The sequence below is a fragment of the Giraffa tippelskirchi genome, chromosome 3, assembly GCF_054371585.1.
Source record: "Giraffa tippelskirchi isolate mGirTip1 chromosome 3, T2T-mGirTip1v1.2.pri, whole genome shotgun sequence".
Lineage (NCBI taxonomy): Eukaryota > Metazoa > Chordata > Mammalia > Artiodactyla > Giraffidae > Giraffa > Giraffa tippelskirchi.
Genome location: NC_137277.1, coordinates 187,728,323 through 187,754,094, shown reverse-complemented (window position 1 = coordinate 187,754,094; position 25,772 = coordinate 187,728,323). Strand labels below are relative to the sequence as shown.

The following is a 25,772-nucleotide window of genomic DNA, read 5'->3' as shown; positions in this document are numbered from 1 at the left end:
CATGTCCATTGAGCTGGTGATGCCATCCAACCATCTCATCCTCTGTCGTCCCCTTTTCCTCTTGCCGATCAATCATACTTTCCCTCAAGTTCTTCACAGTTTGTGAAGCGTTTCTATGTCGCGTACTAGGTGGTATTGGCCTGCTATCCTGACAAGGAGCAAACCGGCCACACGTGGTAGGAAAGGGGGTGCAGAGAGAAGGAACAGCTGACCCAAAGTCACGCAGCAAGTGGGTGGTACACCCAGTCTTGACACTTGGGAGCTGGACCCGGTTCTCAGCTCAGCCACTTACAGTAAAGATGACTGCCAACCCTCAGCTCAGCCCCTAGTTGGGAAGGTAAAGAAACATTCTCAGGGCTCCACAAGAGCAGGCTGGGCCTCCTTCCCCCAACCTGTCTGTCTGGTAACCCCCCAGACACCCAGGAGGTTTGTGCCTGCTCTGGTACCATCTTGCTGTGTGGCCCTGCACAATCTCCTTCACCTCTCTGTGCCTGCTGCTGGGCAGTACAAGGACAACCAGAGACGGGCTACAAAACGCCTGAGAACCCGCATCTCTCAAGCCTGCAGAGGGGAGTCTACTTGAAGCCTTTGAGAATAGCACTGACTCCCTGCCAAGGGGTTAGAGACCGGGGTGGGGCGCTGGGGACCATCAAGGAGATGGAGGCAGGACACAGGAAACAGCCCACGCGCTCTCCGAGCAGAGCCCCGTTAGGAACCCAGGGGCCAGGGGAAACTTGGCAACGCTGGCAAGAGCGCTGAATTGTTTAAAACTCGTGGAGCAGGAGAGCCAAGGAATAAACACTCTAGCAGCCCTGAATCACCCCCACCTCAGGAATGAGCACGGGGCCTGGTGTTTAGGAGAAACCAAAATGACAGGGGCCGAGGAGCCTGACATCAGCCTTCTTCCCACCCACTTGCAGTGGACCAACAACCCACCGCTCCGGCCCCTCGGCCTGCCCCAGCCTCCAACCATCCAGCCCCAGCAGCATCCCCTGCCACCTTCTCCTCTCTCCTGCCGCTCTGGTGCCCACATGCCGAGCAAGCCCCACTGGGCCCTTTCTAAGAGTACTTCCCATACTCCCACACCTCTGGTCCTCTGCTTGCACAGGTGCCCTGACCTGGGATATTCTTTCCAATTCAGATGCCACCTGTGCGGTGAAGCTTTCTCCCACCTCTCCATCCAGAAGGGAGCCCACCCCTGGCAGGATCGCACTACCTCTCCTAAAGACATACCACCTAGCCTGAGGATGGTGTGGACATTTATGGACTAGTGAAAGCCCTCTTTTTTTTTTTTTCTTTTGGCCATGCTATGTGCCATGGGGGATCTTAGTTCCCTGACCAGGGATTGAAGTGCAGGCCCAGCCACTGGGTGGCCAGGGGAAGTTCCACGGAAGCGCTCTTGCCATGGTGTTTAGGACCGTTTTTTTCCTCCCTAGACAGGGCTTGGCATATAGAAGAGTCCAATAAATCTTTGTTGAATGATGAGCTAATGCCTGGCTTTCTAAGTATCACCCTCCCCTTTTTCTCCCCACATGATAAACTTTAATCCTTCTTCTGGACTTAGCAAATGGGCTAGATGACAGGCAGAACTTCCCACCTTGAGCTTAAGGTTGTATCAGAAAGGAAACTAAGCTGTATTCAAGTAAAGCCCTCTTACCGGGTTAGCTCACCAAATCTGTACACCATCCTTGAGAGATAAGACATATCATCTCATTTCACAGATGAAGAGGAAGCCGAAACTCAGAGGTGGTGACGTCATTTGTCCCTCTGGGGCAGTAGAGGAACCAGAATTCAAACCCAAGTCTGTTTGAGGACAAAACCAGGGGTCTCTCTGACAGGCTGGAAGGGTGTCAGGCTCTGAAAAGTGTCACCAAGGCAAAGTGACCTCTCCTTCTTTAACTGATTGTTGAGAAGGATAAATTTCTCTTTCTGAGTAACTAAGGTTGGGGTGGGCTTGGAGGCAGAGTGGATGATAGGACCTCAAAGTCATCCATTTTTTATTTCCCGCATACTGAGACCTTAAATCAAGCGCCAGTCCATTTGGGAGTGAGCGCCCTGCCACTGCAACTGTTCAAGAAGAGCGATCCAGGGGGGAGGCTCCTGATCAAAGAGGCAGGTTGGATCCAAGATGGGCTCTAAGCACCTCTAGGTGCGGAATCAAGCCATAACTTCATTATTACTGACTCTGGAGTGGCTTGTGGTGGTGCAGGGGAGGCAGACGCTCATGGGGCGGGAAAAGAGGGGACTGGCTTGAAGGGAAGAAGAACGGGATATTGTATGGGGGCTCCAGCCCCGGAGAGAGCGGGAGATGGTCCTGGGGAGTCAGTGGGGGGACTCATCGGTCTACAGGGGTCCTTTCCTGCCCCCACCTGGCACATTCAGGCTTGACGGCATTGTCACAGAGAAGGGGAGGTGCGGCTGAGTCCGTGGGACTGGCGGCCACCATCACTGACACATGCCCTGCTCAGGCCCTACATGGTGCCCTGTATCCACTCCACAGGGCACAGGGCAGGACTACAGAGAGAATCGGAGGGGCCTGCCCTTGGGGAAAGCCACAGAGAAGTAGGTGGCCTCGGCCTCCATGATGGCAAGCAGGTCACCAGGCCTGAGAGGTACTAAGAGGTCTTGCTTTCCTTCCAGAACAACCCTCCTCTCTAAAACAGCCTCAACGAATTCAGCCTGACCAAATGGATTTCTCTCCGGGGACTTCAGAAATACCCCCCACCCTCGCCCCCCGAAGTCCCCAAGTCCAACTCCCTTCTCCCTGGTGCCACCGCCCATCCGAGTCAGTGGCCTCAGCAACCCCCTCCGATGAAGACCCATTACTAGGACATGCTGGGGAGACCAGATCGCTGGGCTTAGGGTCCCCCCAGGGGGCCCTGGTCTCTGACAGCATCCACTCTCAACCCTCAGGGCATAGTGGAACCGCAGTCCCAGGGCGCCCGACCTACTCCTCCGAAGATCTCGGCGCGGCCACCCACGACGCTCCAAGCCGAGCCTCAGCCCCAGACCCGCCTCAGAGTCCCGGGACACTCAGGTCCTACCGAATCCAGCGCTTCGGATGGTCCCCGATCCCCTTACGGAACCCGCCGAGGGTCTCCAAGCCCAGCCGAGTTCAGGGGCTTCCGGACGCCCCAGAGCAAAACCACACCAAGGGAGCACGAACCGAAGAGGCCACCCCGGACCCTCTCCAGCCGCCCCCGACGAACAGAGCGCGGAGCCGCCAGGCGAGCCGAGAGCGGCCCGCGCGCCCCCCGACCGCACGCCTTCCCACAGCCGCAGCCGGCGCCCAGCCCCCCGCGCGCCGGGCCGGCCCCGAGTCCCACCCTGGCGCTGCCGCCGGGGGCCGTCGAGGCGGGCCGGGCGCGGCACTCACCATCGCTCGAGCGCTCCGCTCCGGCCCCGCGCCGCGCTCCCGGCCGCACTCCCGGAGCCGTGCTGCCCGGACGGCGAGGCTGGGCCCCCGCGGTTGAGCGCGGCTCGCGCTACGAGCCCCAGGAGGCGGGCCCGCCGACGGGCCAATGGCGGGGCGCGGGGGCTCGGGGCCCGGGCGGCGCGGCCAATCACGCCCGGGGCCGCCTCCCCCGCCCGCGCCCGCGCCTTAACCCTCAGCGCGCCGGGGCCGGGGCCGGGGGGCCGCGTGCGCACCCCCGAGGGCCGGCCGGGGCTGGGGCTCCGGCGCCGGGCGCGGGCTCCAGACCTCGCCGAGACCCGGCTCGGGGCCGGCCAAGGCCAGGGAGCCGCTCAGCTGCATTCGGTGCGCGGCGCCGGGAGCCTCGGCGACCTTTGTCTTCCTGCTTGGTGCCTGCACGGAGTGTGAGCCAGGGAATTGCAGCTGCTCGCGCGTGCGCGCGCGCGTGTGTGTGTAAGAGTGAGAGAAGCTGGAGAGGAGGAGGGAAGTGTGTGTGTGTGTGTGTGTGTGTGTAAGAGAAAAGGAGGAGACAGAAAAGCGCGGGGGAGGGATGGATCCGTGTGCGCCTCTGTGTTTCTGTGTGACGGAAGGCAGAGACTGACTATATTGAGGATTTTTTACTGCGTGCTTCTATGTGTGTGTGTGTGTGTGTGTAAGAGAGAAGGAGGGTGTTTGTGTGTGTGTGTGCGTGCGTGCGTGTTTACGTGGGCTGTGCGTGTGGGGGGATGGGCTGTGCGTGCGTGTGTGTGCTTATGTGGGCTGTGTGTGTGTGTGTGTATGTGCATGTGTGTGTGTAAGAGTGAGAGAGGCTTGAGAAGAGGAGGGAAGGAAGGAACCAGAGAAAAGGGCTGATGCTTCTCCGTGCCTGCACAGGTTTGTATGTCAGGGAAGAACTGTCTCTACCTGAGGTTGTGTGACTGCCTGAGTGAAGGAAGTGTGTGTCTGTGTATTTGTGTGATGTGTGATCTGTACTCTTGGGGCCTATTGTGCACGCACGTTGGTATGGTAGAAAGACATTTCGTGTCTCAACTGTAAACAAGTAGAAACCAAACCCCTGTGGTTTTGTGGTGTAGCCTATGCTTGGGTACATATGCATATCTGTGAGGGCCATGGCTATTATTTGGTACAGCTGTATATGTAGCCCAGTTTGTGAAAATGGGAGAGAAAAAGATACAGCCAGAGTGTGTTTTGTCCGTGTGACTTTGTGATTGTGTTGTGTTGAGAAAGAGAAATTAATGTGGGTTAATTTCTGTGATAAGTGGATGGTTAGGAGAAACAAAGACATTCCAGAGAACATGGGGGTTGGGGCATTGAAGGATGTATACGAGTTCATGAGACCAGAAGGAAAGAACTGGGGAATCTTGCCAACCAGCCATGGGGGACAGAGGTAGATTTGGGGAGGGGGAGGAGCTGGCAGCCACCCCTGCTCAGGAGCTGGCCCTGAGTGACTCTGCAAAGGAGAGATCTGGGCACATGATGCCAGGAGCCAAATGGGACCATGGGACCTGGGCAGTGTGCGTGGCCACCTGAAGGGCAGGGAGGGGGCTAGGGAAATAACTCTCCCTGTTTCCATTCAACAGTCTTCTGAATTCTCCAGCGTGGAGGGAAGGAGACAGGGAGGGGGGCCACTTGCCATAATTCACAATTTGTTGAGTGCCACGGATTGAAAGAAGAGAGAGGTGGGCCCTGTCCTGAAGGTGGCAGATCTTCTCTGGACTGAAGGCCTGGGCCCTCTCTCCCTCCTGGAGGACTGGTAACTTACACTGTCAGCAGCCCAGACCATTCCTGGGAACTGCATCGTAGTGCCTGGAGGGACATTCTGAGATCCAGGGAGACTGGAAAATGGAACCAGTTATCCTGGTGGTCCACTTACCAGTGATGTAATTCAGAGGATTCCCTTCTCCTCTCTGGCCTCGATTTTCTCCTCTATAAAGTAGGATTTGTAATTCCTGCCTACCCCTCAGTACTGATGTGAAGATTTAATGAGTTCATGTACACATGGGCTCTTTGTAAGCTATGAATCACTGGAAAATGTTGAGCATTGCTCCGTTTCTATAAAGTTCAAAGCACGTTGATGCTGTCAGAAGTCAGGCCAGCCTTGCCTTTGTGGAAGAAATGACTGGAAAGGGGTCGCCAGGGGGACTTCTGGGTGCTGGTGGAGGGGCCTTGCGGATGCGAGGGCTGGAGACAGGGATGTGCTGTTTGTGAAGACTCCTTGGGATCTGTGCTTTTTTTCTGTATATGTTATACTCCAACAGCATGTTCCGAAAAGAAGGTAAGAAAGATCAGGTATCCTGACCGCAGTTCTTTCGCTCACATGATGGGCATTCTGGAATGCTGTATCAGTGAGGCAGGAGCTGGGCTGAGTACTGGGGATACAACAGTGATCAAGACGGGGATCCTGACTCTTCCAGAAACCCGAAGAGAAACGGCGCGGCTTTTCCACCTCTGAAGGGGACACACCGGCAGGGGAGGCGCTCACCCAGAGCCACGCCCTGGTCTGGCGGCCGAAGCAGGACTAGAACTGAGGACTTTCGGCACTCGGGCTGAGTCTCTTCTGTTCCATCCCACCAGGCTGCCTGGGAAAGCCAGGCCCTGGTCTTCATGCTGCTCAGGGCACAACAGGGAGATTTGCTGCCCACTCTGACCGTCACTCCCAGCCCCTCGGGGGTCCCCAGTATTCCCCTCCCCCAAACAGCCTCATGGGAACAAACCTGTTCTACAAATACCATGATTCCCACCCAGCCCTATGTTACAGGTGAGGAAAATGAACGTTCAGAGAGGGACAGTGACTCCCCCAAGGTGGCACAGCGAGTCTAAGAGGGCTTGCTCCTTCCTTCTGGGCGCTTCTGTTGGCGTTTGTGGGCTCGCTGTGCTGACAGAAACGTGGGCCGTTGTGTGGCAGGAGACCCCGATTCCCTTTTCAGGCTCCTTTAGACTGGATGCTGAGGATGCTTCTGCCACTCAGGTTTCTGGGTACAATAGTCAGAGCATCAGGGCTAGAACTGGCAGAAAACCTACCTTAAACTGGTAAGGACAGCGTAGAGCAAACTTTATCCATGGCTGCAGTGAGGATCTCAGACGATGTCATCAGGATTCAGGGTCAATCTCTTGATTGCTCAAGATTCTTTCCCTCTCTACTGGCCTCATTCTCTGGCAGGCTCTCCTCCTGATCACAGAGTGGCTGCCAGCAGCACTAGCCATGCATCCTAGTCTCCGGCAGCTCCAACAGAAACAGAGACTCTCTTTTCCCAACAGTTCTAATAACGTTCCCCAAACCAAGTATCATTGGCTGTTACCGAAACATGTATCCATTCCTTGGCCAATCAGTGTGGCCAAGGGTTCTGATTGGCCAGGCCGCAGAGCCTGAGCGTCTCAGAGGTACCTGGTGTTTGAGTCTATGTGGGATTTCTAGCTATCCCAACCTCAGGACTCATCAAGATCCAAGAAGTGTGAAAAGTGAAAGAGAAAGTCTCTCAGTCGTGTCCGACTCTTTGTGACCCCATGTACTATGCATGGAATTCTCCAGGCCAGAATACTGGAGTGGGGTAGCCGTTTCCTTCTCCAGGGGATCTTCTCAACACAGGTCCAAGAAGAATCCTCCAGAATTTGTGGAGAGGCTTATGTTTCAAAGGCCTTCAATAAATGGCAACAGTTTTTATTGGCATTCTTCCTCTACTTTTCCTCTGTCATCATCTTGACAGTAATGTCTAGCATACAGTAGGTACCCAAGGAATCCTTAGTGGTTGACTAATTTGGGTAGGGGGTTGCTGATACCACATACCAAGTCAGAGTCTGGATAAACTGGACAGCCTACAGGTCTGCAGACAAAATGAGACTCATTATAAGGGCTATTCAATTTTTTATTTTGTCTTATCTTCCATAACAGAACTGAAGCTACAGTCTAGAGCTCCTGGGGGGTATCACCAGACTCTCTAGGAACAGACTCCCCTATCACACCCACCCACCAGCCTGTCTAAGAGGATGTAGTTAGAAGGAGCCCTTTAGGAGGTTGGTCCAGGAGGGCAGGCGGAGCTTGTTAGATCCAATTAGACTATTTCTTGACTCATCCAACCCTGTAGCGAGGTCGCCTGGCTTGGGGCCAGGGACCAGGATGTTTCAGCCTGACCCTTTTCTCTTTGGGCTACTAGCTACTCTGATTCAATTGAGCAGTTTGAGTTTCTGTGAGGGATTGGAGGTCCATTAAGTCCTGATCAACAATAGATACTATTTATCAAATGTGCACTGGGCCCCATACTTGGTACTTTGCATGATTTAAATACAGGACCATTGGAATATATTTTGGATGCTCACATTCTACCAGCTTTTCCTTTACTTAAAACAACATTTATTTATTTATGGCTGCACTGGGTATTCCTGGCTGCGCCTGGGCTTTCTCTAGTAGTGGCAAGCATGGGTTCTCACTGCAGTGGCTTCTCTCCTTGGAGAGCACAGGATCTAGACGTGCGGGCTTCAGTAGTTACCCCTCGGCATGTGGGATCTTCCTGGACCAGGGATTGAACCTGTGTCCCCTGCATTGGCAGGCAGATTTCTTCACCACTGGACCACCAGGGAAGTCCTTCCTTTACTTTTTGTGCTATTTTCTCCCTTTGCCCTGATTTCCATATTTAATTTTAAAAATAAAGAAAATCTGTGGTTTTTTTTTTTTTCCTGGTCTCAAGGGCAATTAATGTGTGCTCACTGTAAAATAATGTAGATAATATGGAAATGAATACAACAGGAAAAAAAATCCCTCATAACCCCACTCCTCAAATATTAACCATTGCTAACTCCTTGATAAGAGTCTGCATTGAGCTGTATTAATAGATGTGTGTCTGTTTTGTGAGAGGAAACACATTAGCCTCCTTCATTCCTTGCCTTTTAAAAAAATATTTATTTATTTGGCTGGGCCAGGTCTTAGTTGCAGCATGCAGGATCTCCGATCAGCTGGGAGTCTTAGCCACTGGTCCACCTGGGAAGTCCCCCTCCTACCTTTGAGGAAGAAAACTTTGTAGTTCAGGTATCTTCAGGCTGACTTTGTCCCATGGATCTGAGTAACAGGATGAGGGAGGAGAAAGAAACAAGCCAGGAGAGACAGGGCAGAGGTTGCTGGATGAGAAGAGATGGGAGAGGCTGGAGCAGAAGCCAAGGAGGTAAGAACCGTGCAGCCTGAGCTTTGAGAAAATATTTGAGGGACTAGGAATACAGATGTGTGTGCTGTGTGCAGAGGGTGGGAGGGAAGACAGAAGAAGGAACATAGAGAGGAAAAGGAGTGTTAAGAAGGTTTGTTGATATTATGCATGAAATCTTTGAATGAAATCGTTAACATTTTCGAAAGTACTGAATAAATATTTGAACTGCTTTTTTTTTGGTGGGGGGAGGAAGTGGTATTTCTTTCCAGTTCAATAAAGATTTGAGTCTGGCCTCAAAGTGGCTCAGCTTTTACCCAGGTTACTTTTCTTATAAACAGAAAATGAGATTACACAATAATAATAATAATTGCTAAAATGTATATGCCAGACATTGTGCTAATTATTCTTCCATATTATTTAATTCTATAATACCCCAATGGGGGCAGGTACTACTGTTATCTCATTTTACAAATAAGAAACTGAGGCTCAGAGAGGCAAAGCAACTTGCCCAAGGTCACATAGCCAGAAAGTAGGGAGCAGGGATGATATAACTTTTCTTTTCTTTTTTTTTGGGGGGGAGGTAAGGGAGAGCAGAGTCTTAACCACTGAACCAGGGAAGTCCCTGAAATAACTTTTCTGATTTTAATCTTCTGGTTAATGTAGTTGCTTAGCTCTATTTGTTGTTGTTTATTTTTTAAGGAGCTTCAAAACCCTTTCTGCTTGTGATCATGTAGGAAAATGCATAAATAAAAGTTAGACAGGCACTGTCATTGACTCCAGGATTCCTTGTGATCAGTATCATCCCTGTTTTCTACATGAAGAGCCTGAAGCTGCATGGAACATGGTCACTAACCCAGAGTAAGGCAGCTTTTGAGTTGTGATGTGGAATTTTAACTCAACTGTGTTTTCTCTGAAGGAGCATACAGGAACCGGAGCTGGCTGGCGATCTGGGCTACATCTTGGTTACCCAGGCTTAAATTCACAGACCCTGAGGGCTGGACCTGAATAAAAACGGATCGTATATTCTAGTCCCTCTTTCAGTTTTTAAATCTTCTTTGCTGCTTCCCTCACAATGGTCACCTGGCCCAAGTTTGGACATTTCTCAAATGGGGGACCCACTACTTTTGTGGAGCCCAGATGTGGGGAAAGTAGGCCAGGTTGGAGCGGTGAAGCAGAAGAAATTCCTGAGGATTAGCTGGGATGAGCACAGAGACTGCCAGTAGGGACAGGAATGCAGAGCCTGGAAACCCACTTCCTCAAAGGTCTTCCCTGCCGGTAGCAGTTCTGTTATCTACAGCCCTTATCAGTCGAGGGGGTAAGGGTGTGGTTTTTCAAGGAACCAAGTCACCCCAGAACCAGACTGCTCTAGCCCAGTATATTTCCCTTTTTGCTTTGGCTGCTAGGACGCTCTTGGGTAAGTTATATATTCAACTTCAGTTACTAATTCAGTCTAGAAGCCTGGAAAGATCTCTCCCTATCTCCTTCTAATGGCCTTCAACCTCTCCTTTAAATTCAAGTGTCATAATGTTTGCTTTAACACTGAGCAGCCACTTCACTGCATTTTGGTAAATGGAGACGTTGTTGATCATAAACAAAAACATTTTGCCACATGAATGTTGGTTGACAGCTGAAAAGACTCAAATCGTAGAGAAATGGGAAAGGGCATAGAAGTGAAGTGGGTCAAGGTGGGCAAGGTGGATCAGGCAGGAGGGACAGGATGTGAAGACCAACTTAGCAAATGTGACTGGTCACACAGGGAGGAGGTACTGGGTTCTGGAGATATTCCACATGGTTGGGAGGTCAGGGGCACTAGAGAGGGAGTAGCTGAGTGTGATGGATGGAGTCACACACCCAGAGAAGGGAAGAGGGCTCAGGCAGTGGGAGCCACCTGTGCAAAGACCCGGATGTGGGCAGGACATAGGAGGACAGGCAGAAGGATCCAGTGTATGGTGTTCTTAGGGCAGTGAGGACCGTGTGTGAGCTGGGGCCGGGGGTGGTAGAGCCAGGCCGGGTCTTGCCACTCAGGAAGGTATATTTTATCCTGTAACCTGAATGCTTATGTTCTCAGGAGCAATCCCAGGCGAGGTGCCATTTCCCACTCCTGGGTATCCTTGACTTTGGGCTGGGGGTACAGGTGGGAACAGGAGAAAGGCATCAAGCCAGGTGCCCTCGAAGCAGACCAGCTGCCCAGCCCCACTAACTCAGGGAAGAACTCCCCAGAGACTGCCCAACCAATCAGAGCAAGGATGGTGGGCTGGGAGCCCCCAAAGACCCCATCTGATTAGGGATGGGGACTGTGGGATGAGATTCCACTCTGGAGTCAGACTTTTTAAGTGGATTCTGTTCTTAGCTGAGGGAGCCTAACCAAGGTTCCACACCTCTCTGAACCTCACCTCTAAAACACCAAAATTGATGCTTTTGAACTGTGGTGTTGGAGAAGACTCTTGAGAGTCCCTTGGGCTGCAAGGAGGTCCAACCAGTCCATCCTAAAGGAAATCAGTCCTGAATACTCACTGGGAGGACTGATGCCGAAGCTGAAACTCCAGTACTCTGGCCACCTGATGCGAGGCGCCTACTCATTGGAAAAGACCCTGATGCTGGGAAAGACTGAGAGCAGGAGGAGAAGGGGACGACAGAGGATGAGATGGCTGGATGGCATCATTGACTCAATGGACATGAGTTTAAGCAAATTCCAGGAGACAGTGATAGACAGGGAAGGCTGGTGTGCTGTAGTCCATGGGGTTGCACAGAATCTGGCATGACTGAGCAACTAAACAACAACTATCTGATTACAAAGCTCTGGTTCTTCACTGAGGCTTTATATATCCGCACATAGTTCTTTCTTTCTTTCTTTTTTTTAAATAAATTTATTTATTTTAGTTGGGGGCTAATTACTTTACAATACTGTAGTAGTTTTTGCCATACATTGACATGAATCAGCCATGGGTTTACATGTGTTCCCCATCCTGAACCCCCCTCCCACCTCCCTTCCCATCCCATCCCTCTGGGTCATCCCATTGCCCCAGCCCTGAGCATTTGTCTCATGCATCAAACATGGAATGGTGTTCTGTTTCACATATGATAATATACATGTTTCAATGCTATTGTCCCAGAACGTCCCACCCTCACCTTCTCCCTCAGAGTCCATAAGACTGTTTTATGCATCTGTGTCTCTTATTCTGTCTCGCATATAGGGTTATCGTTACCATCTTTCAAATTCCATATATATGCATTAGTATACTGTATTGGTGTTTTTCTTTCTGGCTTACTTCACTCTGTATAATGGGCTCCAGTTTCATCCATCTCAACAGAACCGATTTAAAAAATATGAAACGCTTCATGAATTTGCGTGTCATCCTTGCACCGGAGCCATGCTAATCTTCTCTATATCGTTCCAATTTTAGTATATGTGCTGCCGAAGTGAGCACTGCACATAGTTCTTTCATGCAGAGGGGAGAGTTTAAAAGTTTCAGCTCAGCTGAAAATGGCTGGGGGATCTCTGGGAATGGGGACAGTCATTCAGAGTCTCTGTGCTTCTGTCTCTTTGTCTCTAAAATGAAGGGATTTTTTTAAAAAAAGTAAAACAAAGAACACGAAGGGGTTGGATCTGTGATTCTCAACTCTGGCAACCTGTTTGAATTGTCTGGGGAGCTTTTAAAATGTACTGGTCCCTGGGCCCCACCTGAGGGCAATTAAACCAATCTCTAAGGGTGGATCCCAAAGTTCATCCAACTCCCAGGTGACCTGACTGCATGGTCAGGGCTGAGAACACTGAACCAGTCCCTCAGTGAGGGCCATCGCAAGAAACCAGTCCATATGGCGTGGTGGGCAAACCAGGGCTTCATAGCCGGGTGAATGTGGGTTCTAATCCCAGATCTGCACTTTCCCATACTGCAACATCCTCATCCAGCAAAGGAGGAGAGCAAGGCTCAGTGAAGTCCAAGGTCACAAAGCTCAGACATGCCACTGTGGCGATCTGAATCGAATCCAGGTCTGCCCTCAAGAGCATTATATCCTGGGAAACTTCCTGGTGGTCCAGTGGCTAAGACTCTGTGTTCCCAATATAGGGGACCTGGGTTCGATCCCTGGACTATCCCACATGCCGCAACTGAAAATCTTGCATGTGGCAACTAAATTAAGATGGAAGATCCTGCCAGCTGCAACTAAGACTGGGTGCAGCCAAATAAATCAATGAAATAAATATTTTTTTTAAGTATGACTGAAATACCAAGAAAGGAGAGAAAATGCAATTGTATCAAATGTTCAATTAAAACCAAAAATAAAAGACAGGGAAAGGGTGGAAGGCAAAAATTAGAATTAAAAGAAAAAGAGAGTTATGTCCCACAGGTGGAGAGGAGCTGCGGGCAGGTGGGTCTTCTTGGAGCCTGCAGGCCCTGGAGCGCCTGAGCCTGGCTGAGTCTGTGAGGCGGGATCCCGCAGTCATCCCCGCCCGTGACTCACAGTTTGGGCAGCAGGTGTCAGGGCAGTGTGAGCTCACACACACCTCAGCCGTCTCCTCACCCAGCACGTGCTCAGGCACCTCCACACCCCACCGTGCTCCAAGCCCTGGGCAGCGGCAGGCCAGTGTGGACAGGCTGGGCAGCTGGTGTATCACTGGGGCAATCGCAGCGGCTGCAAGAACAGACTGGCAGGAAGACTGATGCCAACTTAAGGCACAAGGAGACCTTGTTTTAAACACCTGCCCCATCCCTCATGAGCCATGTGGTTAGCAGGTCGGGGCAACTCTTAAACACCACCACAAGCGTGTAAAAGTGGGGCTCCTAGACGTGCTCACCCTGCCTCTGACCATGCCATCCCCTCACCCAGACTGCCCTTCCCAGGTCTCTGTCCAAAGGACACCTCTTGAGTTAGGCCTTCCCTGGCCACCATCTCCAAGGAGGTTTCTCTTTTTATTCTCTGTCACTGCACCCGCTGTCTTCCCTCCTTCTCTTTGGCAGACTTTATAATTCTATACTTAGGGGCCTAATGACTGATCTACCGTCTCTCTGCCTAATTAAATGATAAAACCCACAAATGCATGGCCTGTGTCTTTCTTGTTTTGTCATGGCTCTTTACAAGGCGTAACTAACCTGCCACAAAACTTACGCATTTCAAGTGTATAATTCGGTGAATTTGAGTAAATTCATAGAGTTGCACGACCATCACCACAGTCCAGTTGTAGAACTTTCATCATTTCCAAAAGATCTCTCGGGCCTTTTTGCAGGTTCAGTCACTTTTTGCTGTTCAGTCACTCAGTTGTGTCTGACTCTTTGCAACCCCATGGACTGCAGCACACCAGGCTTCCTTCACTATCTCCCGGAGTTTGCTCAAACTCAAGTCCATTGAGTCAGTGATGCCATCCAACCGTCTCATCCTCTGTCATCCCCTTCTCCTTCTGCCCCCAATCTTTCCCAACATCAGAGTCTTTTCCAATGAAGTCTCTTCGCATCAGGTGGCCAAAGTATTGGAGCTTCAGCTTCAGCATCAGACCTTCCAATGAATATTCAGGGTTGACTTCCTTTAGGATGTACTGGTTGGATCTCCTTGCTGTCCAAGGGACTCTCAAGAGTCTTCTCCAGCACCACAGTTCAAAAGCATCAATTCTTCAGTGCTCTGCCTTCTTGATGGTTCAGTTCTCACATCTGTACATGATTACTGGAAAAACCATAGCTTTGACCATAAGGGCTCCTGCTTTTACCCTCATCCCCAGGCAGTCACCAATCTGCTTTCCGTCTCTCCAGCTTTGCCTCTTCTGGGAAAGTTGCATAAATGGAATCATGTAATATGAAGCCTTCTTGCACTGAGCATGAAGTCCGAGCTTCATCTGTGTTGCAAGTGTTGTTTGTTTGTTTCTTTTTATTGCTAAATATTAACCCCTAACATGGCTGTGCTGCATTTTCTTTATCCATTCACTTTTTCAATTTTGGATTGCCTCCAGTTTTTTCTGTAGAATAACACTGCTATGGATATTTGCCTAAAAGTCTTTGTGTGGACACACATTTTCATTTCCCTGGAGTGAATACCTGGGTGTCTATGAACGAAATTCCTGGGTTGTGTGGTCAGTAGTATATTCAGCTTTTTGAGAGACTGTCAAGCTCTTTTTCAAAGTGGCCATATCATTTTACATTCCCACCAGCAGTGTATGAGGGGGCACCATGTCTTTTATCTACCAAAATGACCCTTATGAATGATGTGCTTTTTAAAAAATGTTTGACCATGCTGTGTGGCATGGTCAGATCTTAGTTCCCTGGCCAGGGATGGAACCGCACCCCCCTGCAGGGGAAGCATGGAGTCTTCACCACTGGGCCATCAGGGAAGTCCCTGAAAGATGTATGCCCCTACCTCTCTGAAATGTGATTGGAGGTATTAAATCCACATGGAAAAGAGCATCTCTGCATTGTTTTTAAGAGGCTGCTAAACAGATTATCCAAAACCTAGGTCCATATGTGACAAATCCTTCTTGTACTTTAGCGCCAGGGTAAAGGGTCTTTCCTGGAGAAGGAAATGGCAACCTGCTCCAGTGTTCTTGCCTGGAGAATCCCAGGGATGGGGCAGCCTGGTGGGCTGCCGTCTATGGGGTCGCATAGAGTCAGACATGACTGAAGCAACTTAGCAGCAGCAGCAGCAGCAAAGGGTCTTTCCCAGCTGAAATAGCTTTTGTTCTTTAATCAGGGGTTGGAGATGATACATCATGTTTCCCTTTTTGCCCTGCATAAGAGGACGCTTGGGGCAACATTGAGTTGACTGTGAATGCCTGGTACCCAGGGACCAGGGCCTCTTTGTCTCTGGTTCCTCGGGGCCTGCCATGTCCCAGAGAGATTTCTCAACAAATGTCAGTTGGGTGGAATGGAATGGAAATGCAGTAACTTCATTGAATTAGAACATTTTAATCAAGTATTTTCTAGCCCTCCAGGTATTTATTTTGGCAGTCTGTATGTGGAGTTTGTTGTAAATGTTGTGTATGTTCCTTGGAGGTGTATAAATTATGAAAGAATAACACTGAAGAAAATTGAGTTCCTGACATTAAAATATTTACATCTGGACGGGAAGATAAATCACACACCAAAATAGCTGTGGAGGAAATGAGAAAGTGATGAATGTTGTACAAGAGTGATTAAGGGCTATGAAAGTCCACAGGCCAGAGTTTGGCTGAAGTAGGAGAAGGGTTGGGTGAGGTGAAGGTATAAGGACAAGATTTCCAGAGGCAAATGCTTTACTTAAAGGGGTCAGTGGGCCAGATTTGGGGAAACAGGCTCTCGTCCTCTTGAAGGAGGTGAGAGCTGGTGGAATGAGCAGTTGGTCCAAGACTTCTCAGTGAAGTTGGTCTTGAAAATGCATGTGCTGGGGACTTCCCTGGTGATCCAGTGGCTAACAGTCCATGCTCCCAGGGCAAGAGGCCTGGGTTCAATCCCTGGTCAGGGAACCAGATGCCGCATCCTGTAACTAAAGATCCTGCATGACCCAGTACGGCCAAATAAATAAATAAATATTTAAAAAAAGAAAGTGCATATCCCTTTGGACCCAGAAGTTCTACTTTTACACCTTTCTCCTACAGAAATAATTAAAGATATGCACAAATATGCAGATGCAAAGATACTCCCTCACCAAGTAGATTTTAATCGAAACTAATTACGCCCATCATAATTATGTTGAGGAATTTGTGGCAGAATTTCTACAGCCATGGAAAACTACTGATATGGGATAAGTATTGGAATGGAAAAATGTTCATGACTTGTGACTGAATGAAACAAAAGGAAGGTTACAATACTGTGAGTGTCCTACAACTCGGCAATTCTGTCTTTGGTATTGATCCCCAAGAAATTCATGTTCCCAACACAGGAGTGGTAGCATGTAGCATGTTTGCATAATCAGTCATCGGGGGAACAGGTAAAGAAACTGCGGTCCATTCAGTCCACAGAGTCATGAATGGGAGTGTGAATGGACGAACTGGGTGATGCGGACCAACATGAACACATCTGTAAGACATTATGACAGACCCAAAGGCGTATATCCATGACTCAATTCATTTGAAGTTTAACAATATCCAGAGCACTGATTCAGAAGATAGACCCCACATTTGTGAGACAGTCTGACTCTGGTAGGCGAACACTGCGGAGGGACAGCCAAGGGGCACTGGGTGTGTGTATGTGGGGGCGAGTGTTTCAGCTGTATCTGCTAAGTTTTATCATTTTTTAAAAAAAAGCTAAACAGGCTTTCCCGGTGGCCCAGCGGCTAAGACTCCATGCTCGAAATGCAGGGGGCCCAGGTTCGATCCCACAAGCCATGACTAAAAGCTCCTGTGTGCTACAACGAGGTTTCACGATCCCATGCACCGCCACTAAGGCCCAGTGCAGCCAAATAAATAAATTAAAACAAACCCTAATCAGTGAGGATTTTTATTTTAATAAGTAAATAAAAGAGCTGAAGCAAATATACTAAAAATGTTTTGTCAAAACTCAATTATTACAAATACATGTTGCAGTATTCTCTACTTTTGTTTACTTACATTACTTCATTTGAAAAACTGCACTCCTTGCATTTTGTTAGTATGTGGAAAACTGAAATTTAAAGAGTATATGTAGCAATAACAGAGGAACCAGAGACCAGATTGCCAACATCTGGTGGATCATCAAAAAAGTACGAGAGTTCCAGAAAAACATCTACTTCTGTTTTATTAATTACACCAAAGCCTTTGACTGTGGAGAGCACAACAAACTGTGGAAAATTATTAAAGAGATGGGGATGGGAATACCAGACCACCTTACTTGCCTCCTGAGAAATCTGTATGCAGATCAAGAAGCAACAGCTAGAACTGGACATTGAACAACAGACTGGTTCCAAATAGAGAAAGGAGTACATCAAGGCTGTATATTATCACCTTGCTTATCTAACTTCTATGCAGAGTACATCATGTGAAATGCTGGGCTGGAGGAAGCACAAGCTGGAATCAAGATTGCCGGGAGAAATATCAATAACCTCAGATACACAGATGACACCACCCTTATGGCAGAAAGTGAAGAAGAACTAAAGAGCCTCTTGATGAAAGTGAAAGTGGAGAGAGAAAAAGTTGTCTTAAAACTCAATATTCATAAAGCTAACATCATGGCATCCAGTCCCGTCACTTCATGGCAAATAGATGGGGAAACAATGGAAACGGTGAGAGACTTTATTTTAGGGGGCTACAAAATCACTGCAGACGGTGACTGCAGCCATGAAATTAAAAGATGCTTCCTCCTTGGAAGAAAAGTTATGGCCAACCTAGATAGTATATTTAAGCAGAGATGTTAGTTTAACAAAGGTCTGTCTAGTCAAGGCTATGGTTTTTCCAGTAGTCAGGTATGGATGTGAGAGTTGGACTATAAAGAAAGCTGAGCTCTGAAGAATTGATGCTTTTGAACTATGGTGTTGGAGAAGACTCTTGAGAGTCCCTTGGACCGCAAGGAGATCCAACCAGTCCATCCTAAAGGAGATCAGTCCTGAATAGTCATTGGAAGGGCTGACACTGAAGCTGAAACTGCAATACTTTGGCCACCTGATGTGAAGAACTGACTCATTGGAAAAGACCCTGATGCTGGGAAAAATTGAAGGTGGGAGGAGAAGGGGACGGCAGAGGATGAGATGGTTGGATGGCATCACCAACTCGATGGGCTTGAGTTTGGGCAAGTGTCAGGAGTTGGTGATGGACAGGGAGGCCTTGTGTGCTGCAGTCCATGGGGTCACAAAGAGTCGGACATGACCGAGCAACTGAATTGAACTGATGTAGCAATAATCAGTGGAGTGTATGTGCGTGCTAAGTCACTTCAGTCGTGTCCAACTCTTTGTGACCCCATGGACTGTGGCCCGCCAGGCTCCTCTGTCCATGGGATTCTCCAGGCAAGTATATTGGAGTGGGTTGCCATGCCCTCCTCCAGGGGATCTTCCCAACCCAGGAATCCAACCACTCATGCCCCCTGGGAAGCCCAGTAATCAGTTACTCATGATGATTTCTTGAGTTATTTCATGATGAGATCACAGATTTTTTTTTTTACTTTCCTATATTTATTTTGCTATATCTATATTTTCTGATTTTCCTATAGTTAACATGCATAACCTGCACAATGTTTTAAAACTTTAAAAAAACAAAAGAGTCTAAGGGACTTCTCTGGTGGTTCAGTGGTTAAAAATCTGCCACCGATTCGATCCCTGATGGGGAAACTAAGATCCCACGTGCTGCGGAGCAGCTAAGCCCGTGTGCCACAACTAGAGAGTCCGTGCAGCACAAGCAGAGATCCCCCAGGGCCCAGTGCAGACCCCGCGTGCCGCAGCTAGGACCTGGTACAGCCAAGTAAATAAATAAATATTTTAGAAATAAATACATAAAAGAGTCCAAAAACTGTGAGGAGGTCATCCTGAGCAGAGACAGCGGTGGGGTCAGAGGCTGGCTGAGTGATGGGGAGAAAAACCTCCGGAAAGGACACCTAGTTGTACATCGCGGAGGACTTGGCCCCAGATCAAGGTGCTGCGATGTGACCTTGAAGCCCAGGGGGCCTCAAACTGGGGTCTCTGACCTCTCCGAAGCCTCAGGCATGTTCCCAGTAATCTGGCTTCACTAGAGTTTTCATAATGTGGGGCTTACAATTCAGTGATAATCTAAAAAGAATGAGTATAAGCATATTCTAACTCCGCTGAGTGACCCAGGCCTCAAAACCCAGAGCAGCCAACGCTGTTTTTGAGCCCATGTTGGTCTGTGCTTGGGGTCAGCTTGGCGCCAACTGCCCCTCTTTAACTGTCTTGGACTGATGAGGAAAGAAAGAAGCAGGTCTCGGCTTGGCTGGTTTATTTTCCAGGACCGTGAGCTCAGCCCTTGGGCCTGGGAGATATCCAAGGGCCCAGACAATGTTCCAGATCTAAAAAAGAACGTTAACAACTCTGACGTAACAAACAACAGCAACTAAAATAACACGCACACCCACAAACATGGTTAATCGAAATACTTTCAATTGCAGAATTACAAAAATAAATCCCCTCTTATAGCAAAAAGAAAAGGTATAATTGATGTGAAGTGTGGGTATATTTTTAATGTGTCTGACAAGAGGTAAGTGGAGCCTCCACGGTTCAGAATTCTGGAGGCCTGTTTGTTATTCAGTCACTCAGCCGTGTCTGACTCTTCGCAACCCCGTGGACTGCAGCACGCCAGGCTTCCCTGTCCTTCACTGTCTTCTGGAGTTTGCTCAAACTCATATCTATTGAGTCGGTGATGCCATCCAGCCATCTCGTCCTCTGTCGTCCCCTTCTCCTTCTGCTTTCAATCTTTCCCAGCATCAGAGTCTTTTCCAATGAGTCAGCTCTTCGAAACAAGTGGCCAAAGTATTGGAGCTTCAGCTTCAACATCAGTCCTTCCAATGAATACTCAGGGTTGATTTCCTTTAGGATTGACTGGTTTGATCTCCTTGATGTACAAGAGACTTTTCGAGAGTCTTCTCCAGCACCACAGTTTGAAAGAATCAATTCTTTGGTGCTCAGCCTTCTTTATGGTCCAGCTCTCACATCTGTACATGACTACTGGAAAACCATAGCTTTGACTAAATGGATCTTCATTGGCAAAATGATATCTCTGCTTTTTAATATGCTGTCTAGGTTTATCACAGCTTTTCTTCCAAGGAGCAAGTATCTTTTAATTTCATGGCTGCAGTCACTGTCTGCAGTGATTTTGGAGCCCAAGAAAATAAAATCTGTGACTGTTTTCACCTTTTCCCATTCTATTTGCCATCAACTGATGGGACCAGATGCCATGATCTTTGTTTTTTTTTCATGTTGAGTTTTAAACCAGCTTTTTCACTCTCCTCTTTTACCCTCATCAAGAGGCTCTTTAGTTCTTCTTAGCTTTCTGCCATTAGAGTGGTATCATCTGCATATCTAAAGTTGTTGGTATTTCTCCCAGCAATCTTGATTCCAGCTTGTGATTCATCCAGCCCAGCATTTTGCATGATGTATTCTGCATATAAGTTAAATAAACAAGGTGACAATATACAGCCTTGTGGTACTCCTTTCCCAATTTTGAACCAGTTCATTGTTCCATGTCTGGTTCTAACTGTTGCTTCTTGACCTGCATACGGGTTTCTCAGGAGACAGGAGAGGTGGTGTGGTATTCCCATTTCTTTAAGAATTTTCCAGTTTGTTGTGATCCACACAGTCAGAGGCATTAGTGTAGTCAATGAAGCAGAAGTAGATGTTTTTCTGGAATTACCTTGCTTTCTCTATGATCCAACAAATGTTGGGAATTTGATCTCTGGTTACTTTGCCTTTTCTAAATCCAGCTTTTACATCTGTAAATTCTCAGTTCACATACTGCCAAAGCCTAGCTTGGAGGATTTTGAGCATTATCTTGCTAGCATGTCAAATGAGCACAATTGTACAGTAGTATGAATATTCTTTGGCATTGTCCTTCTCTGGGATTGAAATGAAAACTGACCTTTTCCAGTCCTGAGGCCATTGCTGAGTGGATTTTTTACCTAGCTTTATGTCTAGAGGAGCAATATAATGAAAACATTTCAAATCAACAGTGTCTGACTGGGGTGGTGTTCTGTTGGATTGACTTCACGCTCCAGGATGTCTGGCTTTAGGTAAGTGACCACACTGTCATGGTTATCTGAGTCATTAAGACATTTTCTTATCTGAAGGCCTATGAAGGTTCTTAAAACAGTCCTGGGCTTAAAACACAGAGGAACTGCCATGCCCACAGCAAGGCCAAATGATGAGCCCATGCACTCACCTATGAGAGGGTTCCCGTCACCCACATGGAAAAGAGAGGTGAGTGAATCTATTCAGCCCACACAGCCCAGGTAGGAGTTTCAAACTAAAAACAACAAGCAAGCAAACAAACAAGCAAAACCACCACACTGGCACAGCCCACAAAGTGCTCAGTATTGCAAGGGGTGATTGTCATCCTGCAAAACAACATCATCCAGCACATTATATGACTAGAGTTCAAGTTGTGCTTGTGTTTAATTTATAACTCGGTTTTACAGTTTTATGAGAGCCCATGGAGTTTGCACCTTGTAAAAAGAGTATGATAAAAACATTTCAAATCAATAATGTCTGGCTGGGAGGCTCTTCTTCCTTTCAGAGAGCATGTTTGTATATTATTCAAGCTGGGAAACATGGCGAGGGGCACAGCAACCTACTGAAGGGCTCCGGGTTGGGGGTGAGCTTGTGGGAGCCCCATGCCAGGGAGATGAATCGGGCAGCATGTTCCCAATGACCAGAAGCCATTAGACTAGGGCTGGCATGAGGCTTGAACTCCTATGGGCAAGAACGAAGGTCTTCTTTTGAGCCCCCGTAGTGCCAAGGGTAGGACTCAGAATGCACAGGAGCTCCATGAAGACTTGCCACCGCCCTGCACTCTCCTGGTCAGGGAGAGTCCTGGGTCTCCAGGCTGAAGGCAGAAGATGTATCCCTCCTGGTCTCAGGGGGTCCACTGGGTCGAATTGGTCCACCAAAGCCTCATGGCATGTTTGCTGAATACAAGGGGCCAGGAAGAACATGCCTCTCCTTTCTTCATTCCTCACGTGCAGTCCTCCAGTTAATCGTTTTGTTCTACTTCCAAAGCATATCCAGACCCAGTCCCTCCAGTTGGACTTCCCTGACAGCTCAACAGGTAAAGAATCTGCCGGCAACGCAGGAGACACAGGAGACACTGGTTCGATCCCTGGGTCGGGAAGATCCTCTGAAGAAGGAAATGGCAGCCCCCTCCAGTATTCCTGCCTGGAGAATCCCACAGACAGAGGAGCCTGGCAGGCGACAGTCCATGGGGTCGCAGAGTCGGATGCGGACTCAGCACACACACACCGCCAAAGCATGCCCAGCCCCAGCCCCTCCACTCCCGCCTCTGCCATCCCTCACCCGGACTGTGTGAACGGCACCCTTCCCAGTCCCCCTGCTCAGCTCCTGTCTCCTGAAAGACCCTTTTTTCACACACGGGAAGAAGGAGATTCTCGGGACTTCCCTGATGGTTCCGTGGTTAAGACTTTAAGACTCGGAGCTCCCAGTACAGGGGGCCCAGGTTCAATCCCTGGTCAGGGAGCTAGACTCCGCATGCCACAGAAGAGCGTTTACATACTGCAATTCAAGATCCTGCGAGCCACAGCTAAGACCCAGAGCTGTCAAATAAATAAAATATATATTTTTTAATTAATTTTTTTACTGAAAGATAATTGCTTTACAGAATTTTGTTGTTTTCTGTCAAACCCCAATGAGAATCAGCCATAGGTAAACATATATCCCCTCCCTTATGAACCTCCCTCCCAACTCCAGTCCCATCTTTTTTTTTAATTTAAGAAAGAGGGAGATTCTCGGAATGTAAAAACCTCTCCTCTCAAAGCCCGAGGGGCTTCTCCCCAAGCTCAGAGTTAAATTCAGACTCTCCACGGGTGGACCTTCCTCCGCCCACCTGGCCACCCCCTTCCCTCCCCTCGGCTGACTCATTGCCCACCACACGGTGCTCCCTGCCGTCACTAGGAGACACCACGCTCATCAGCTGTCAGGGGCTTGGGCCCTGCTGTTCCCTGGACTTGGGATGGTGTCCTTCAGGGCTGAGTGGGGTGGCTCCTTCTTACCTGTTAAGTCTCAACACAAGCATTACTTTCTCAGAGGGGACCTAACACCTATCCTCCAGGTGAAGCAGCTTAGGCACCATCACCCCTGCCCGGCCACTCAGACCCTGTTTTGAGTCATCGTAGCGCTCTCTGTACTTGTCTGGCCCATGGGTTCATTACTCCCCGAATGCCTAAATCTATAGTAGGTGCTGAGCCCCCATGAGGGCAGGGCCATCTGTGTCCTGTTCATCTCTACCACCTATGGCCTTGGCACATAGAAAGGCGCTCGGCAAAAGCAGATTGAGTAAACATTTCACACCCAGGAGAATGGCTAGAATCAAAAGGGTGATGATGAGGAGAAACGAGAATGTTTATACCGTGGCTAGTGGGAATGGAACACGGTGCAGCCCATTTTGAGTCAGTCAGTTCTCAAAAATATTACATACAGAGTTGCCATATGATCCTGCACTTTCACTCCTAGGTATGTACGCAAGAGAATGAAAACACATGTCTATACAAAAACTTGTTTGTGAGTGTTCACAGCAGCACTATTCATAACGCCCCAAATTGGAAACAACCCAAATGTCTACCAGCAAAAAATATACAAATAAAATGTGCTATATCATTACAATGCAGTATTATTTAGCAACAAAAAGAATGAAGTAATGATACATGTTGCAACATGGAAAAACCTCAAAACCATACACTAAGTAAAAAAGCCAGACACAAAAAGCCACGTATTGTATGATTTCATACACATGAAATGTCTAGAATAGACAAATATAGACAGACAGAAAGTAGATTTGTGGTTTCCAGGGGCTGGAGGGAGGGGGAAATAGGGAGTGACTGCTAATGAGCAGGGGGTCTTTTACAGGATGATGAAATACTCTGGAATGAGATAGTGGTAATGGTTGCACAACTTGGTGAATATATTAAGAACCACTGAATTCTATTCTTTAAAAGGATGAAGTGTATGGTATATGAATTATATCTGTTTAAAACAGTGGAATAGTAATGTTCATAACAATGTTATTCATGATATCCAAAAAGCAGAGAAAATCTGAATGTCCATTAATTGATTAATGGATAGACAAAGTGTGGTCTATCCATATGACAGAATATTATCCAGCAATGAAAAGGAAGTAAGCAATGATACAAGTTGCAACATGGTTGAACCTCGATGACATTTCAGTAAGTGAAAGAAGCCGGTCACAAAAGACTGAATATGCTATTACATGATTCTATTTATAGGAAATGTCCAGAATAGGTCAATCTTGGGGCTTCCTTGGTGGCTCAGATGGTAAAGAATCCGCCTGCAATGAAGTAAACCCAGGTTCAATCCCTGGGTTGGGAAGATCCCCCTGGAGAAGGGAGTGGTTCCCCACTCCAGTATTTTTGCCTGGAGAATCCCATGGACAGAGGAGCCTGGCGGGCTACAATCCATAGGGTTGCAAAGAGTCAGACAAGACTGAAGTGACTAACATTATAGAGACAGAAAATAGATTAATCGTTGCCTAGGGCTGGGAGTTGATTCCTGAAGAGTACAAGGCTTCTTGGGGGATTGAAATGTTCTGAAATTGGATTATACGAACAGTTGAATGACTCTGAATATACTAGAAAGCATTGTCTTGTCCACATTAAGTGGGTGCACTTTTATGGGATAGAAATTATAGCTCAATAAAACTATTTTAAAAGTTTATTAAATGAATGAATGGGGAGACATTAAAGCAGAAGGGAGACAAGGGAGGAAAAACAATTGAGAAACTTTTCTCTAGGTCTGACATAGCTGATTCCCCAAGACGCCGGAGCTGGGGAGTCTGAGGGCTTTCTTTTTGGTCCCCTCTGTCCCTCCCATCTGCCTCTCTCCCCTTCTCTCGGGATCCAAGCTGGGCCCGTGGAGGACCCATCCGAGATGGGGCACGACTGCCTCCTGGTGGTGGCCAGAAGTGACCGCTTGGGAATATGGTCAGTAGGACTGACAGGGTAAGCGGCCAGCTTTTTTTTAAATGTAAGCTTCAGCGATACAATATTATAATTCAGCGTTGTACGCACTACAAAGTGCTCACGAGCACAAGGCTAGTCACCATCTATCACCATATACAGCTGACACCCTTCACTCATTTCATCCACCCCCCAACCTGCTTCTCCTCGGCTAACCACTGACGATCTCTGCATCTATGAGTTTTTGTTTGTTTGTTTGTTCGTTGGGGTCGTTTGGATTCCATACATGAGTGAGATCATACTGCATTCGTCCTTCCCCATCTGACATTTCACTTGGCCTAATAATTTCAAGTTCCTTTCATGTCACTGCGGACAAGCTGGAATCAAGATTGCTGGGAGAAATATCAGTAACCTCAGATATGCAGAAAACACCACCCTTATGGCAGAAAGTGAAGAACTAAGAAGCCTCTTGATGAAAGTGAGAGAGGAGAGTGAAAAGTTGGCTTAAAGCTCAACATTCAGAAAACTAAGGTCATGGCAGCTGGTCCCATCACTTCATGGGAAATAGATGGGGAAACAGTGGAAACAGTGTCAGACTTTTTTTGGTGGTGCTCCAAAATCACTGCTGATGGTGATTGCAGCCATGAAATTGAAAGACGCTTACTCCTTGGAAGGAAGGTTATGACCAACCTAGATAGCATATTAAAAAGCAGA

General features: G+C 48.2%; 1 protein-coding gene and 1 non-coding gene across 2 annotated transcripts in view; both read right to left on the bottom strand.

Annotated features, from left to right (window-relative positions):
* The window catches only part of ECE1 (endothelin converting enzyme 1), a 122,488-nt gene extending 118,992 nt beyond the window's left edge, over positions 1–3,496 (bottom strand). Inside the window, exon 1 of the mRNA XM_081574735.1 lies at positions 3,377–3,496. Coding sequence (XP_081430861.1) covers positions 3,377–3,379 — 3 coding nt within the window. The 5' untranslated portion in view covers positions 3,380–3,496. The remainder of the gene's footprint in view (positions 1–3,376) is intronic.
* An 8,369-nt stretch (positions 3,497–11,865) lies between these two features.
* LOC145543878 (U6 spliceosomal RNA) lies at positions 11,866–11,972 on the bottom strand. The gene has a single exon (XR_014081124.1). It is a non-coding gene; the product is annotated as a U6 spliceosomal RNA (small nuclear RNA).
* Between the last annotated feature and the right edge of the window lie 13,800 nt (positions 11,973–25,772).